The following is an 18,915-nucleotide window of genomic DNA, read 5'->3' on the forward strand; positions in this document are numbered from 1 at the left end:
GTGAATATTTTCTGAAAGGACTTAATTAAGAAAAAACTTTGTTGATCAGATATAAAATAATTATCTTTCAATGATATTGAAATATTTTTTAAAAGTTAAAATGTAAAAAATTATAATTGATATTTTAACATTACCGAGTACAATGGAACATTATCATCCATGCTCATCTAATACAGATATACAAATAATACAACATATCATAGAGCTATTGGAATATTTGTAGCATTGTTTTCTAAAGGTTTTTTTTGTACTTTAGGGGCCAGTCTTCCCAGCCAGTCATGTGATTGAGGTCTGTAAAAAACTTGTTCTTGAACAAATATCACTATATGCAAGTTTAGTGAGACAAAAGTGTTCCAATGCATGCCCACTTTATGGAAATGTTCCAATGGGACCTCCTGGACCAGTTGGTGAGAATGGACAACCTGGAAAATCTGTGAGTAATATTTACTGGAGGAATCTAATCGTAAACCAGCACTATTGTTCAGTATGTGGTTAGCTTTGAGGCCAGTTTTTAAAGATCAGGTAAGAGCATAAAATCATCACCTGTACTCAAAAATGCAGATTAGAAGATTTTGGAGAAGGGCTCTTTGCAATAATTATGACAATCATAAGCATTTTATTTGAAAATATATAATTGAAATAGCCAAATATCCTGCTAGTGAAACAAGGTCACTTGAGGAAGCCCAATTTCTCTAAAGGGGCCAAAAGCATTAGTCTATTCTTTAAAAGGAAACTTGTTTAAAGTGACTACCCTGGAGCACTTAAAGATGATCTGATCTACATTAGGTCAGGGTGGTTGAACCTGAAAGATCCCATTGCATCTCGACATAGTATAATGTAATGAGATACAATTTCTATTCCAATATCCCTGATCAAATCTTGGGGCTGAGAACCATGGACAACGTCTGGCACCGTTCCCTCTAATTTTCTTTCTGGTTGTGCTCAGTGTATGGAACTTTAGGCTGGCAGTGTACCCACACTGCGTCAAAGGACTGAGGATTGGAAAGCTTTCAAGTGGACACATCGAATAGGGTGTTGTGCCATTGATAACATATCCACTGTGATCCCATCCACTCATTCCCCAACATAATTTTATAAATGGCAAGGAAAGCATCAGATGGACTGCATGCTTGTGGCCCAAAAAAGGCCCTTAAATTGGCAGTTAAAGGCAATTTTGATACTTGAAATGTATGTCAAAATGGAGGAAGTTAAGAGTTTCATGGGTTGTATGTGTGTTTGTCAATCAGTCAGACCAAATGAATGTTGTTGAGAGCAATTACCCACAGTCAGGAAAAATGTCAATGGTATTGTGCATGAATGGGTGTCAATGGTAGTGGGATGAATGAATAGTCAGTGCTCAGTGTTTATTGCCCTCCTGAAATTACCAGGGGAATGGAGCAGGGTCAAGTTATCAAGGGATATCTGGGCAGCCAGCTGAACATAGTAAAGCTCTCAGTGGGGAAACCACACATGGACTTTGGACTTAGTAATGACACACAAGCGTCTCCACAGTACTCTCAGAGAAAAAGGGATGAAGGGCAGGGAAGCCATACCCATCAAATGGGATCTAGCACCAAAGATGGAGGCACCTTGAGTGGCTAAGCACCCGCACTGCAGGAGACTGTAACTCTCCAGGCAGATGCTCACAGATATCAGCCCTAATTGTTGAGGGCTTTCACAGGAGCTGCGGTCAACATTTCCTACCAACAATCACCAGAGTCACTATGGCCTTGAACTACTTCAGTTCTGACTCCTCCTAAATATTAACTGTGGACATTGGTGACAGCTCAAACAATTGCACAATGCTTTATATCACGGGTTACTAGGATCGGAGAATAAATTAACTTCATGACCGATGAGGCCTTACAGCCACACAGGGTGCAATGGGTCTTGCAACCAGTGAAGAATCCCACTGAAGCAGGAAATTGAGTGCAGTCATGTGGTCATCAACACTCCAAATGAGGTGGCATTAAAAATCAACAGAAACTAATTAGAGTCATAGAGATGAACAGCATGGAAACAGACCCTTCAGTCCAACTCGTCCATGTCTACCAGATATCCCAACCCAATCTAGTCCCACCTGCCAGCACCTGGTCCATATCCCTCCAATCCCTTCCTATTCATATACCCATCCAGATGCCTTTTAAATGTTGCAACTGTACTAGCCTCCACCACTTCCTCTGGCAGCTCATTCCAGACAAATACCACCCTCTGAGTGAAAAAGTTGCCCCTTAGGTCTCTTTTATATCTTTCCCCTCTCACCCTAAACCTATGCCTTCTAGTTCTAGACTCTCCCGCCCCAGTAAAAATACTTTGTCTATTTATCCTATCCATGCCCCTCATGATTTTATAAACCTCTATAAGGTCACTCCTCAGCCTCTGATGCTCCAGGGAAAACAGCCCCAGCCTGTTCAGCCTTTCCCTCTAGCTCAAATCCTCCAACTCTGGCAACATCCTTGTAGATCTTTTCTGAACCATTTCAAGTTTCACAACATCTTTCCAATAGGAAGGAAACCAGAACTGCACGCAATATTTCAACAGTGGCCTAAAGAATGTCCTGTACAGCCACAACATGACCTCCTAACTCCTGTACTCAATACTCTGACCAATAAAGGAAAGCATACCAAATGCTACCTTCACTATTCTATCTACCTGCACCTCCACTTTCAAGGAGCTATGAACCTGCACTCCAATGTCTCTTTGTTCCACAACACTCCCTAGGATCTTACCATTATTCAATATTTAGTTTGTCTGCATCCACTGCAAGAACTTTCTCACATATGAGCTTGCATTCTAGGCAGCTGGCTTGACTCAAATCATTCTCCTGCAGTCCAGGCTACCGCAGATCTTCAAACAAGTCTCCAAACTGTGTGGATGAATACCACAGGACAAGGGATATCATTGAGATGGCTATTGATATCTCTAAACATGCTAAGGCAGAGACACTGAAGCAGTATAACTGAAGTTATGTGCTCATTAGGGCAACCATTGAGCAGACCTTCAGGCTTCTTAAGTTGAGGTTTCATATCTGGAGTGGTCAGGTGGTAATCTCCAATAACTTCTGGCAAGGTATCAGTCTTTATGGTGGCTTGCTGCACTCACTGTAACATGGTTCTCTCGAGGAAGTGTGGACGTGAGGGCAGAGAGATTATCAAAGGAAGATCAGAGGATGGAAAAGATAGAGAAAGTGTAGGTGGAAAGGAAAGATACAGAACATTGATGTACAAGAAGTATCAATGCTCCAGATGCATAAATACATAGCTAAGCATTGAGTGAGGTGAAAATATTTCATCAGGTTACCATGAATATCAAACATTATTTGACAGAGCATTTAAAATAACTCCTACTAACCCAGAATAAAGGATATGAGGTGTAAACCACTATCAGATACTGTGCTAACATACCTACTGAAGATTAAGCCTGTAGCATTAGGACTGTAAGCAGCAATGAAGGATGTGCATTTGATTGAAACTTTTAACCTTACTATGTAAACCCATGATCATCTTCACCAGATTGTACTAATGTTTCTGTCATGCCTGCAAAGGCAGGAATCTCAGACCCTTGCAGTGAAGTATCATTATTTATATAAAAACATTGGAACAGTAGAGGCTACTCAGTCCTTCGAGCCTGTTTCACTATCACAGATCGTCTACCTTAAAGCTATATTGTTACTTTATTGTTGCATCCCTTGATGTCATTAGTAACTAGAAATCTATCCATCCGTCTTGAAATTACTTAATGACTGAACTTTCACAGCCTTTTTGGGTAGAGAATTCCAAAGATTTACAACCCTCTAAGTGAAAAAATTTCTTCTCATCTCAGTCTTAAACGTTTTGCCTTTTATTCTGAGACTGTGTCCATTGGCTCAAGAAACTGCAGCCAGGGAAAATATACTTTCTATATCAACTATGTTGAAATCACACCTCAGGTACAGGAAAAAGGTAGATGGGTTACAATCAGGGGACAGAAAGGGAACAGGCAGACAGTACAGGGATCCCGTGTGGCCGTTCCCTTCAATAACAAGTATACCATTTTCGATACTGTTAGGGTGGACGCTTTACCAGGGTAATCCAAGGGATATAGGTCTCTGGCACAGAGTCTGTCCTGTTGATCAGAAGGGAAGAGGGGGAGAGTAGTAGAGCATTAGTCACTGGGGACTCCCTAGTTAGGTGGACAGATGTGAGATTCTGTGGGAATGAGAGAGAGACTTGTGGTTGATGTGTTGCCTCCCAGGTGCCAGGGTCCGTAATGTCTTGGATCGTGTTTTCGGGATAATTAAGGGGGAGGGAAGCAGCCCCAAGCTGTGGTCCACATAGACACCAATGACATAGGTAGGAAAAGAATTGGGGATGTAAGGCAGAAATTCAAGGAGCTAGGATGGAAGCTTAGAGCTAGAACAAACAGAATTGTTATCTTTGGTTTGTTACCCGTGCCACGTGCTAGCGAGGCGAGGAATAGGAAAAGAGAGGAGTTGAACACATGGCAACAGTGTAGGAGGGATGATAGGCACTCATTCTGGTGTAGGTGGGACCTCTACAAATGGTATGGTCTACACTTGAACCAGAGGGGTACCAAAGTCCGGGGTGGGGCGGGGGTGAGAATTTGCTAATGCTCTTTGAGAGGGTTTAAACTAATTCAGCAGGGGGAATTGTAACCTGAATGGCAGCTCCAGTGTACAGGAAGTTGAAGTTGAGAGGTCTGAAATAAGGTTTCAAGGTTGCAAAAGTGCACTGGCAAGCAGGAAGGTGGTTTGTAATGCGTCAACTTCAATGCCAGGAGCATCTGGAATAAGGTGGGTGAACTTGCAGCATGGGTGGTACCTAGGATTTCAATGTTGTGGCCATTTCGGAGACATGGATAAAACAGGGATGGGAATGGTTGTTGCAGGTTCTGGGGTTTAGATGTTTCAGTAGGAACAGGGAAGGTGGTAAAAGGGGGGAAGATGTGGTATTGTTAGTCAAGGACAATTTTATGGTGGCAGAAGGGACATTTGATGAGGACTCATCTACTGAGCTAGTATGGGCTGAGGTTAGAAACAGGAAAGGAGGGGTCACCCTACTGGGAGTTTTCTATAGGTCTCCGAAAAGTTCCAGAGATATAGAGGAAAGGATTGCAAAAATGATTCTGGATAGGAGTGAAAGTAACAGGGTAGTTGTTTTGGGGTTTTTAACTTTCCAAATATGACTGGAAATGTTATAGTTCCAGAACTTTAGATGGGTCAGTTTTTGTCTAATGTGTACAGGAGGGTTTCCTGACACAGTATGTAGATAGGCCAACAAGAGCCGAGAACACATTGGATTTGGTACTGGATAATGAAATAGGCCAAGTATTAGATTTGGAGGTAGGTGAGCACTTTGGTGATAGTGACCACAATTTAGTTATGTTTACTTTAGCACAAGGAATAGGTACATGCAGCAAGGCAAGAGTTCTAGCTGGGGGAAAGGCAAGGTATAGGATGTATAGGATGGGGAAGGAAACTGCAGGGGATCGGCACAATTGAAATGTGGAGCTTATTCAAAGAACAGCTACTGCCTGCCCTTGATACATATGTACCTGTCAGGCAGGAAGGAAGTGGTCAAGCATGGGAACCGTGGTTTACAAAAGAAATTGAAGCTCTTGTCAAGAGGAAACAGAAGGCTTATGTTAGGATGAAACATGAAGGCTCAGTTAATGTGCTTGAGAGTTACAGGCTATAGAGAGAGCTAAGAAGACCCAGGAGTGAACATGAGAAGTCTTTGGCAGATAGAATCAAGGAAACCACTAAAGTTTTCTGTAAGTATATCAGGAATAAAAGAATGACAAGAGTAAGATTAGGGCCAGTCAGTGGGAAGTTATGCATGGAGTCCAAGGAGATAGGAGAGGTGGTAAGTGAATATTTTTCAACAGTATTCACACAGGACAAGGACAATGTTGTTGAGGAGAATACTGAGATACAGGCTACTAGACTAGATTGGATTGAGGTTCACAAGGAGGAGGAATTAGCATTTCTAGAAAGTGTGAAAATCGATAAGTCCCCTGGGTTTGATAGGATTTATCCTAGGATTCTTTGGGAAGTAGGGAGGAGATTGCAAAGCCTTTGGTTTTGATCTTTATATCATAATTGTCTACAGGAATAGTGCTGGAACACTGAAGGATAGTAAATCTTGTTCCCTTGATCAAGAAAGGGAGTAGAGGCAACCTTGGTAATTATAGACCAGTGAGCCTTACGTTGGTTGTGGGTAAAGTGTTGGAAAGGACTATAATCATCTAGAAAGGAATAATTTGATTAGGGCTAGACAACACAGTTTTGTGAAGGGTAATTTGTGCCTCACAAACCTTATTTTGTTCTTTGAGATAGTGACCAAATTGGTGGATGAGGGTAAAACAGTTGATGTGGTGGATATGGATTTTAGTGAAGTGTTTGATAAGGTTTCCCATTGTGGGCTAACGCAGAAAATACGGAGGCATGGGATTGAGGGTGATTTAGCCATTTGAATCAGAAATTGGCTAACTGAAAGAAGACAGAGGGTGGTGGTTGATGGGAAATGTTCATCCTGGAGTTCAGTTACTACTGGTGTACTGGAAGGATCTGTTTTGGGGCCACTGCTGTTTGACATTTTTCTAAACGACCTGGATGAGGGCGTAAAAGGATGTGTTTGTAAATTTGCAGATGACATTAAGGTTGGTGCAATTGTGGACAGTGCAGAAGGATTATGCAGATTACAGGGAGACATAGATAAGCTGCAGAGCTGGGCTGACAGGTGGCAAATGGAGTTTAATACGGAAAAGTGTGAGGTGATTCACTTTGGAAGGAGTAACAAGAATAGAGTACTGGGCTAAGGGTAAGATTCTTGGTAGTGTGAATGAGCAGAGAGATCTCAGTATCCATGTGAATAGATCTCAAAAAAGTTGCCATCCAGCTTGATTTGGTTGTTAAGAAGGCATTCGGTGTGTTAGCTTTTATTGGTAGGGGGATTAGGTTTCGGATTCATGAGGTCACGTTGCAGCTGTACAAAACTCTGGTGTGGCCGCACTTGGAGTATTGTGTACAGTTCTGGTCGCCACAATACAGGAAGGACGTGGAAGCATTGGAAAGGGTTCATAGGAGATTTGCCAGGATCTTGCCTGGTATGGAGGGAAGGTCTTATGAGGAAAGGCAGAGAGACCTTGAGGCTGATTTCGTTAGAGAGAAGAAGATTATGAGGTGACTTAATAGTGACATACAAGATGATCAGAGGATTAGATAGTGTGGACAGTGAGAGCCTTTTTCCCCGGCCTGTGATGGCTAGCACGAGGGGACATAGCTTTAAATTCAGGGGTGATAGATATAGGACAGATGTCAGAGGTAGTTTCTTTACTCGAACTAGTAAGGGCATGGAAAGCCTTGCCTGTAACAGTAGTAGACTTGCCAACTTTAAGGGCATTTAAATCATCATTGGATAAACAAATGGATGAAAATGGAATAGTGTAGGTTAGATGGGCTTCAGATTGGTTTCACAGGTTGGCACAACATTGAGGGCCAAAGAGCCTGTACTGTGCTGTAATGTTCTATGTCGAGAGTGTGGTGCTGGAAAAGCACAGCAGGTCAGGCTGTTCTATGTTCTATTTCTGCTGCAGATAATGGAAAATTAATCTATTCTCAGGCTTTTATGTTGCAATTGAATCAGCCGCCTGGTTATGATGTAGAGCAATACAAACTGTCTCAACCTGAAATTGAGCTCAATACTAGCCTTGAAATGTAATTATATCCAGAATCAGGCATGATCCCAGTACAGACCACTGTACACAGGTCTAATGAAAGATGAGGAAGAATTTCTTCTCTCAGGAGGAAATGAATCTGTGGAAGTCTTTACTGTAGAGGGCTGTAGAGTTTGGTCCTTAGATATATTCAAGGTTGAGATGGAAAGAATTTTAATCAGTAAAGGAATCCAGGGTTATGGTTTTACATGGTAAAGGTCACAAGTTTGGAGGGTGCTGTTGAGGGAGCCTTGGTGAATTCCTGCAATGCATTCTGTAGATAGTATACACTGTTGCTCTTTTGTCAGTGGTGAACTTAGTAAACATTTTTGGAAAATATTTGGCCATTTGGATTATTCTCTGCATAAACCAGGTATAACGTCTTAACTAATTTTTGTTGTTTGTCATTTTTTACTAAATTTAATCTGGTAAGAGACTTTTAACTGATTGAATTCTTAATCTGTTTTTAAGGGCAAACCAGGAATTAATGGACAGGATGGACAGCAAGGCCTTGAAGGCTACTATGGAGAACCGGGTGATCCAGGATTGCAAGGACAGAAAGGTCTGCTTAATGAATATGATTTTAATGCTTGCATTTTTATCTGTGCTCGATGTCATAAAATAGGATTGATAGTCGAGCCTATGAGTCAATTTTCTTCTTTTTCATGAATTGATCTTTTTACTTCCTTTTTTTGTCATTGACTTTTGTACTTTTTATTCACCAATCATATTGTGCAAACCTTTTTCATTCACCTTGCAGTTTTTTTCTCTAGTCATGTTGACTGCTGATAGCCACAGCTCCAATGGTTTTAATGTGAAGTTAGGTGGAGCAGTCCTGTTCCTCTCAAATCCACATTCAGATAAGCCTTTGAGGCAGCATATAAACCTAGTTTTTTAAATACACTGGCTGACCCAGGACCCTGGCATATTGCGGAAGGAGCTTCAATTAGATGATAAACCCTAAATTTGCTTATGCAAAGGCTTTTATCGGCTTAAAATTGCACTGATTCCAATTAATTGATTTGATCAGCCATGTTTCTGCCTGCTATTTTGAAGGCTAAAGGACCTGTTTAATGTTCAGAAATGGATACTGAGCCATCACATGTTGAAACCATTGTGCAATCATCATGCACCAACTAAACAAACTCCGTGCAGCAAGAAGTTTGGGAATTCTAATGCCGGAAATCATATTCATAAATTTAGAAATATTCAGTGGGTCTGGCAGTGTCTATGGAGAAAGAAACTGAGTCAATATTTCAAATCATGACGAAAGTTCATGGACCAGAAATGTTCTGTTTATCTCTTGACAATGCAAACCTGCTGACTATTTTCAGAACTTACTGTTGCTTTTTAGGTCTTCAATGCAGGGGAGAAGAATTCACATTTTTGGATCATTGGAATCTTTTCTGTGGTAGAAGGGACCTGGAAAAGAAGGACAGATTGCATTTGAATTGGGAGGGGACTAATATACTGGCAGTGAGATTTGTAAGAACTGCTCAGGTGGATTTATGATTTCATTAGATTAGATTAGATTAGATTACTTACAGTGTGGAAACAGGCCCTTCGACCCAACAAGTCCACACCGCCCTGCCAAAGTGCAACCCACCCATACCCCCACATTTACCCCTTACCTAACACTACGGGCAATTTAGCATGGCCAATTCACCTGACCTGCACATCTTTGGACTGTGGGAGGAAACCGGAGCACCCGGAGGAAACCCACACAGACAATGAAACCCACGCAGACCCACACAAACGTTATATTAGTGCAGTTGGGAAAAGGAGCAAGTCAAATAGTCAGGGCAAGCAGGAACAAAGCAGAGAATGACGTAGGACTGATAAATGCATTTATTTCAATGCAAGATGAACTCAGGGCGTGGTTGGGAACATGGGACTGGGATATCATAGCAACTATAGAAACATGGCTCAGGGATGGACAGGACTGGCAGCTTAATATTCCAGGGTATAGATGCTATAGGAAGGATAGAAAGGGGACAAGAGAGGAGAGGAGTGGCATTTTTGATTAGGGATAACATTACAGCTTACTTAGGATATTCCTGGGAATATGTCCAAGGAAGTTATTTGGGTGGAACTGAGAAATATGAAAGGGATGATCATCTTGTTAGGTTTGTTCTATAGACCTCCCAATAGTCAGCAGAAAATTGAAAAACAAATTTGTAAAGAGATCTCCGTTATCTCTAAGAATAATAGTAGAGGACTTTAACTTTCCAAACATAAACTGGTTCTGCATTGTATTAAGGCGTGAATGGAGAGGAATTTGTTCTGTGTGAACAGGAAAGTTTTCTGATTCAGTATGTGGATGTACCTACTAGAGAAGGTGACATCCTCTTGGGAAATAAGGCAGGGCAGGTGACTGAGGTGTCAGTGGGGGAGCACTTTGGGGTCAATGACCATAATTCTATCAGATTTAAAATAGTGATGGAAAAGGATACACTGGATCTAAAAATTTAAGTTCTAAATTGGAGGAAGACCAATTTTGATAGTATTAGGCAAGAACTTTCAAAGGTTGGTTGGGGGCAGATGTTTGCAGGTAAAAGGACAGCTGGAACATGAGAAGGCTTAAAAAATTAGATAACGAGAGTCCAGAAACAGTATGTTCCTGTTAGGATGAAGGGCAAGGCTGGTTGGTGTAGGAAATGCTGGATGAATAGAGAAATTGAGGTTTTGGTCCAGAAAAAGAAGGAAGAATGTGAGAGATATGGATAGCAGAGATTGAGTGAATCCCTAGAAGAGTATAAAGGCAGTTGGAGTACACTTAAGAGAGAATTCAGGAGGACAAAAAGGCACATGAGATAGCTTTGGCAAATAGGTTTAAGGAGAATCCAAAGGAATTCTACAAATACATTAAGGATAAAAGAGAACCTAAAGAGAGAATAGGGCCCCTTAAAAATCAGCAGATCTGCCTACATGTGGAACCACAGGAGATGGGAGAAGATACTTAAATGAATATTTTGCATCAGTGTTTACTGCGGAGAAGGATATGGAAGATATAGAACCTGCGGAATTAGATGGTGACATCTTGGAAAATGTCCATGTCACACAGGAGGAAGTGCTGGACAGCTTAAAACACATAAACATGGATAAAACCCCTGGACCTGATCATGTGTATCATAGAACTCTGTGGGAAGCTCGGGAAATTATTGCTGGGGCCCTTGCTGAGATGTTTGTATTATCGATAGCCACATGTGAGGTGTCAGAAGACTGGAGGTTGCTTAACATAAGAACATAAGAACTAGGAGCAGGAGTAGGCCATCTGGCCTTTTGAGCCTGCTCTGCCATTCAATAAGATCATGGCTGATCTTTTTGTGGGCTCAGCTATACTTACCTGCCCTCTTAGCATAACCCTTAATTCCTTTACTTTTCAAAACATTATCAACTACTTCATTGGGCAGGGAATTCCATAGATTGACAACACTCTGGGGGAAGAATTTCCTTCTCAATTCAGTCCTAAATCTGCTCCTCTAATTTTGAGGCTGTGCCCTCTTGTCCTAGTTTCACCTGCTAGTGGAAACATTCTCTATACTTCTATCTTATTCTATCCCTTCATAATTTTATGTTTCCATAAGATCCCCATCACTCTTCTAAATTCCAATGAATATAATCCCAGTCTACTCAGTCTCTCCTCATAAACCATCCCCTTCCACTCCGAATACAACCTAGGGAATCTCCTCTGCATCTGTTCTAGTGCCAGTATTTTTTTCTGAAGTAAGGAGACCAAAATTGCACACAGTACTCCAGGCATGGCCTCACCAACACCCTATACAGCTGCAATATAACCTCTCTTCTTTTAAACTCAATCCCTTTAGCAATGAAGGACAAAATTCGATTTGCCGCCTTAATTACTTGTTGCACTTGCAGACCAACCTTCTATGATTCATGCATAAGGACCCTCAGGTCCCTCTGCACAGCAGTGCGCTGCAATTTCTTGCCATCCAAGTGATAGTCCTTTTTACTGTTATTCCTACCAAAATGGATGATTTCACATTAATTAACATTGTACTCCATCTGCCAGACTTTTGCCCTTAAACTATCTATGTCCCTTTGCAAAGTTTAACAGTCCTCCACACACTTGGCTTTCCCACCCATCTTCGTGTCATCTGCAAACCTTGACACACTACATGTGGTTCCCAGCTCCAAATCGTCAATATAAATTGTGAATAATTGCAATATCAACACAGATCATTGAGGCACATGACTTGTCACTGATTGCCAATGAGAATAGCACTCATTTACCCCTACTCTTTGTTTCCTGTTGGATAACCAATCATCTATCCATGCTAATACATTGTCTATAATGCCTTGCATTGTTATCTTATGCAGCAGCCTTTTGAGCGGCAGTTTGTCAAATTCCTTGTGGAAATTACACCACATCTACTGGGTCCCCGTTGCCCATCGTGTTCGTAATGTCTTCATAAAATTTCAAAAGATTAGTGAACTGGCCCTTCATGAGTCCATGCTGCATCTGCCCAATGGGACAATTTCAATCGAGATGCCTTGCTATTTCTTCTTTGATAATAGATGCAAGCATTTTCCCACTACAGAAGTTAATTCCCCATCTTTTGACTACCTTCCTTTTTAAACAGTGGCGTCACATTTGCTGTTTTCCAATCTGCTGGAACTGCTCCAGAGTCCAGTGAATTTTGGAAAATTACCACAAATGTATTTGCACTTTATCCTGCCAACTCTTTTAGCACCCTAGATGTATTCCATGAAGGCCAGGAGACTTGTCTCCCCTTAGCTCCATTAGCTTGCCCAACACTACCTCTTTTGTGATAATGATTGTTTCCAGGTCCTCATCTACCTTCGTCTCTTTGTCAATTACTGGCATGTTATTAGTGTGGTCCACTGTGAAGACCAACACTAAATACCACACAATGCTTTGGCCGTTTCCTCATATCCTATTACTAAATCCCCCTTCTCATCCTGTAAAGGACCAATGTTTACTATAGCCACTCTTTTTGTTTGTTTTATATATTTACAGAAACTTTTGCTGTCTTTATATTCTGAGTTAGTTTTTTTTTCTTATAATCTACCTTACTTTTCTTTAAAGCTCTTTTTGTGGCTTTCTGTTGACCTTTAAGGCTTTCTCAATCTTCCAGTTTCCCACTGTTTTTGGCCACTTTTTATTCCTTCTCTTTCAATTTGATAGTCTTCCTTATTTCCTTAGATACCCATGGCAGATCACCCCTTTTCTGACAGCCTTTCTAACATGGTGCCACTATTTAGGAAAAGTGGTAAGGAAAAGTCAGGGAACTATAGACTATAAGTGAGCCTGACATTGGTGGTGGGTGAGTTGTGGAGAGAATCCTGAGGGACAGGATTTACATGTGTTTGGAAAGGCAATGACTGTTAAGGATAGTCAGCATGGCTTTGTGCATTGGAAATCATGTCTCATGAACTTGATTTAAGTTTTTTTGAAGAAGGAACAAAGAGGATTGATGAGGGCAGAGTGGTAGATGTGATCTGTATGGACTTTAGTAAGGTGTTCGACAAGGTTCCTCATGGGAGACTGGTTAACAAGGTTAGATCGTGTGGAACACAGGGAGAACTAGCCATTTGGATACAGAACTGGCTCGAAGGTAGAAAACAGAGGGTGGTGGTGAAGGGTTGCTTTTCAGACTGGAGGCCTGTGACCAGTGGTGTGCCATAAGGACCAGTGCTGGGTCCACTGTTTTTTGACATTTATATAAATGATTTGGATGTGACCATAGGAGGTATAGTTAGTAAGTTTGCAGATGGCACCAAAATTGGAGGTGTAGTGGAGAGCGAAGGAGGTAATGGGATCTTGATCAGATAGGCTAAAGGCAAGGACTGATTAGGGATAGTCAACATGGTTTTGTGCATGGGGAATTGTGTCTCACCAATTTGATTGATTTTTTTGAAGATGCAAGAAAGAGGATTAATGAGGACAGAGCAGTGGACGTAATCTGTACAAATTTCAATAAGGTATTCAACAAGGTTCCTCGTGGTAGACTGGCTCGCAAGGTTAGATCACATGAAGTACAGGGAGAACTAGCCACTTGGATGCAGAATTGGCTGGAAGGTTGAAGACAGAGGGTGTTGGTGGAGGGTTGCCTTTTAGACTGAAGGCCTGTGACCAGCAGTATGCCACAAGGATTGGTGCTGAATCCACTGATTTTTGTCATTTATATAAATGATTTTGATGTGAACATTAGAGATACAGTTAGTAATTTTGCAGAGGACACCAAAATTGGTGGTGTGGTGGAGTGAAGAAGGTTACCTCAGATTACAACAGAATTTTGATCAGTTGGGCCAATCGGCCGAGGAGTGGCAGATAGTGTTTAATTTAGGTAAATGTAAGGTACTGCATTTTGGAAAGGCAAATCAGGGCAGGACTTATACACTTAATGGTAAGGTGCTGGGAGTGTTGCTGAACAAAGAGATCTCAGAATGTGGTTTCGTATTTCCTTGAAAGTGGAGTCCCAGGTAGATAGGATAGCGAAGAAGGTGTTTGGTCTGCTTTCCCTTATTGGTCACTGCATTGAGTTGAGAGGTCACGTTGTGGCTGTACAGGACATTGGTTAGGCCACTGTTGGAATGTTGAATACAATTCTGGTCTCCCTGCTATAGGAAGGATGTTGTGAAACTTAAATGAGTTCAGAAAAGATTTACAAGGACGTTGTCAGGATTGGAGGGTTTGGGAGTTATAGGGAGAGGCTGAATGTGCTGGGGCTATTTACCTTGGAGCTTCAGAGGAGTAACCTTTATACAGATTTATAAAATCATGAGAGCCATGGATAGGGTGAGTAGAATATGCATTTTTTCTGAGGTGGGGGAGTCCAAAACTTGAGGGCCTAGTTTTAAGGTGAGAGGGGAAAGATTTAAAAAGGACCTAAGGGGGTCCGTGTATGGAATGAGCTATCAAAGGAAAAGGTGGAAGCTCGTACAAATACAACATTTAAAAGGCATCTGGATGGGTATATGAATAAGAAGGACTTAGGTATGAGCCAAATGCTAGCAAATGGGACTAGATTTATTTAGGATATCTGGTTGGCATGGATGAGTTTGAACGAAGGGTCTACTTCAGTGCTGTACATCTCTATGACTCAATAAACCTAGCCGAGCCAGCTTTGCAACACCACTGTTAGGTAAGGAGCTGAGGAAAGAATTGGTGCATATATTTTGAGAATGTTATGAACCTATCCCACACTACTGCCAGAATTATCTCAGTGTTTCCACTAATTTATAGGAGAGTGTTCATGTATTGTGAGCCTCAGTAATTAAATATTTTCAACCTTAATAAGCTCTAAAAAATAGTAGAACCTAGCCTGCAAAGCTTCTGTCTTTGTATTTCTGAGAGCTGCTACCATAACTATTAAAACTCCTGGTTTTAGATCTAATGCAGTCTGTATAAAAGACTGCAGGAACATCAAGCCAAGCATAAGTGCTACAAACACAGCGGTCCCTGATATATGAACATCTGACTTGCAACTGCTTTTACTTATGAACACAATCCCCTGCTGGAGTGTATTAGTATTAATTTTAAACATTGACTTATGACTATTTCCTCATATTTACAAATGGCTATTTTATATTGTTTTGCACGATATTCTGACTTACGTACAAATTGACATGTGAATGGACGTAAGAACAGAACCCATTCACAACCCAGAGACTTCTTTAACTAATATCTAGACTTTGCCCTGCTTCTTAATAGGTTGCACAGCCCATCTGATCAGGATGCCAACAGCATTTAACTATTTCTATAATGTACCTAATACTTGTCAATTGAAAGCTGATCAGAAGTCTAGGATGTGAGTGTTTTAAGGTGTCCTCTCCTCCAGCCTTGCTTTTCCACACTCATACAGTATGTCACTACTTGTAAGTTATAAAATACAGGTTCTTGCAAGCATTAGAGTGAAGAACAATATCTCTTCAGGTCAAGCAGTATCTGAGGAGCAGGAGAATTGATGTTTCGGGCATAAGCCCTTCATCAGGAATGAGGCTTGTGGACCAAGGGAGCAGAGAGATAACGGGGGGAAGGCTGCCTAATTGAAGATGCAACAGTTTGAGATGAAAGTGCCTATGGTCCATCCTGTGAGCATGCACACAGCAGACAAATATAAAACTTAGCATTTAATCCAGAGTCCTGAAAACTGCATATTTGTTTCCAAGCTCTATGAATATGAGGGACTGAACTCATTCATTCACCTATCTTTACTCAGGCATTACAAGTTCTGTCAGGACTGTTGCTTTTAGATTTAAAAGGTCAAAGCTCCATCTCATGGGAATACACTTTAAAGGCTTCTGTCACTTCAGTGCTTTGTTCTAGATCATCAGCAAAGTTCCCTTTAAATGCAAGTAGCAGACTTCAAGAGTAGTATGCTTTTTAAAGCTACAATGTGCACAGAAAATAACTTAATTGATACCTAGCTTAAGGTATTTGTAATATGATGAGAAACTGCAAAGCCTAGGGTGAATTATTAGGGAGAAGAATTAAGAGCAGGGAAGATAGTATCCAAGAAATACAGATCCTCAAGGTCCAATTCATGGTAACATTATTGTATTAAAGTATAGAAACAAGTAACAGCTGTAATTTAACTACTTTACATGAAAAGAATGATGAAGTGTATAAATGGGTTGACAAGGGAGATAGATAGAAAATTATTAATTCTGTAATTTTTGAGAGTAACCATATGGACTACAATTTTTGCTAACCCTGTGGCTTACCTGCATTCCTATAATGATATTCCAGACTGATCCCAGGTTACAAATGAGTTCCGTTCCTGAGTATGTTTGTAAGTCGATTTGAACACAAGTCAGAACACAAGACATTATAGTATAAAATATTAATTCGTAGATATGAGTGAATGTTCGCATGTTGGATCCTAAAAATTAATAGTAATGAGTTTCTTTTGTAAGTACAAGTGTTCACAAGTCCACTGTTCATATGTCGGTAACCCCTTGTACTCTGTTGATTGTTAGAAGTATGATATTGGAGAACATGTTGTTATATCTGCCGTGGGTTGATAGATTTTGTCTTTGAATCCACTGGGAGATGTCAATAGTTGGGTAAAATTTTAGATGTGTTCATTGCACTGATTTTGTAACATGAGGTGATGTTGTATCTGTACTGTTGGAAACCGAGTGATAAGATATAAAATGGCTCTGGCCAACTCATTTTCATGACTGTGGCATTCCAAAGTGTGGCCCTCCTACAGCTCCAATATCCATATCAGTGCAAGTGTCTTCTGTAAACACTAGAAGATTGTGTGTCATCCATGGGAAAACATTTGTTTCTCGTACAGTCCTTATAAAAAAAGTAGCTTCAGCAATGCACTTCAGATTCCTGCATATTTGGTTTTAGATTTTCAAAGAGAAACTATATTGCTGTAAAAAAATTAGTGACGTTAAGATTTACGGATGCTGTGCCATTTGCAATCTGCCTAGAAATTGAAGGCAGCAAAAAGGCCTTGTTTATGGCCAGAGCAAAAACCTTTCCAGACTGACCCTGCGAAGGTTGCAGATTCCAGCAAATTGTAGCATCAGAAATACTACCAAAGGTTTTTAATAACTTCACATTGATGGTGAAGGTGAATCAGCGCATTGGACCTGATACCCATCAGGATTTCCATTGCTCACAATATACTTACTAAACTCCTATTATTAAACCACTGCTGATACCCTGATACTAAGGACTGTCTATTGTTATGACACTACACTTTATCCATGTTTGAAACATAACAGTCAGGCAAATACCTCTTACTGTCTCCATGTACATCCAGCTGTTCAGCTATGACTAGCATCATCCAAAACATACTGGTTCAGTCAATAGCATTCTGTCTTCTTACAGAGGAGCTTACACAAAATTAGAGATAAAACCACAGAAGCAGAAGCAACTAGGTGTATACACTCCCTTAGTGCCTAGGAAGGAATTAATCCTTAGCATAATTAGCAGCAATGCCAATGGTATCCAGTGGGAGCCATCATGGATGGCTTTATTCACCTTCTTCATTCACTCCGCACCTTCATTCCAAAAGCTATGATAAAACAGGAATTGCTGATTTGACATACTCTTCACCTCCCCCGTATCTTTAATTATTTGGTGTTTTCAGTTACCTAGAAATTCTGGCTGCTTGTTGCCTCCAGAAGGAACCAAGTCAAGGGGCAAAAGGAGGAAGATAACCAGGAAGAGAAAGCACAATTTATCAGCCTAATACTCTAAGGCACAAGCTTACTTTCTGGCATAGTATGTATATTAGCAGCTAATGTAAAGTTGGTATTGTCACACAGACAGCAGTGGGCTGCCTTCCCGAAGGGATGATGTTACACATGGAGTCATAGAGCTGTACAGTATAGAAAAGACCCTTTGGTCCAACTCATCCATGCTGATCAGATATCCTAAATTAATCTAGTCCTATTTGCCAGCACTTAGCCCATATCCTTCTAAACCCTTCCTCTTCATATGCTCTTTTAAATGTTGTAATCATACCAGCCTCCACCATTTCCTCTGGCAGCTCATTCCATACACATACCAATCTTTGCATGAAAATGTTGCCCCTTAGGTCTCTTTTAAATTTTTGCCCCCTCACCCTAAACCTATGCCCGCTAGTTCTGGACTCACCCACCCCAGGGAAAAGACCTTATCTGTTTACCTTGTCCATGCCCCTCGTGATTTTATAAACCTCTATAAGGTAACCCCTCATCCTCTGACAGTCCAGGGAAAATAGCCACATGTCTATTCAGCCTCTCCCTATAGCTCAAACATTCCAACCTTGGCAATATGCTTGTAAATCTTTTCTGAACTTTTCAAGTTTCACAACATCCATCTATAGCAGGGAGGCCAGAATTGAACTCAGTATTCCAATAGTAGCCTAATCAATATTCTGTACAGCTGCAACATGACCATGCGCTGGTTATGCGCCGATCAATAAAGGCAAGCATACCAAATGCCGCCTTTACTATCCTGCCTACCAGGGACTCCACTTTCAAGGAACTATGAACCTGCACTCAAAGGTCTCTTTGTTCAGCACCCCAGGACCTTATCAATAAATGTCTAAATCCTGTCCTGATTTGCCTTTCCCAAAATGCAGCACCTCACATTTGTCTAAATTAAACTCCATCTGCCACCAGTGCTTATGTGCAGTTCTGGAATCCATATTATAGGAAGAATGTGATTGCACTGGTGAGGATGCAGAGAAGATATACCAGGATGTA

The 18,915-nt window shown here is 40.9% G+C and overlaps 1 protein-coding gene across 1 annotated transcript in view; it reads left to right on the forward strand.

Annotated features, from left to right (window-relative positions):
* Positions 1–18,915, forward strand: part of LOC140454349 (uncharacterized) — a 134,647-nt gene that overhangs the window by 102,920 nt on the left and 12,812 nt on the right. The window contains exons 24-25 of the mRNA XM_072549057.1: positions 257–433; positions 8,188–8,278. Of these exons, the coding sequence (XP_072405158.1) occupies positions 257–433; positions 8,188–8,278 (268 nt within the window). The remainder of the gene's footprint in view (positions 1–256; positions 434–8,187; positions 8,279–18,915) is intronic.

This window comes from Chiloscyllium punctatum, chromosome 3 (genome assembly GCF_047496795.1).
Source record: "Chiloscyllium punctatum isolate Juve2018m chromosome 3, sChiPun1.3, whole genome shotgun sequence".
NCBI classification, from domain to species: Eukaryota; Metazoa; Chordata; class Chondrichthyes; order Orectolobiformes; family Hemiscylliidae; genus Chiloscyllium; species Chiloscyllium punctatum.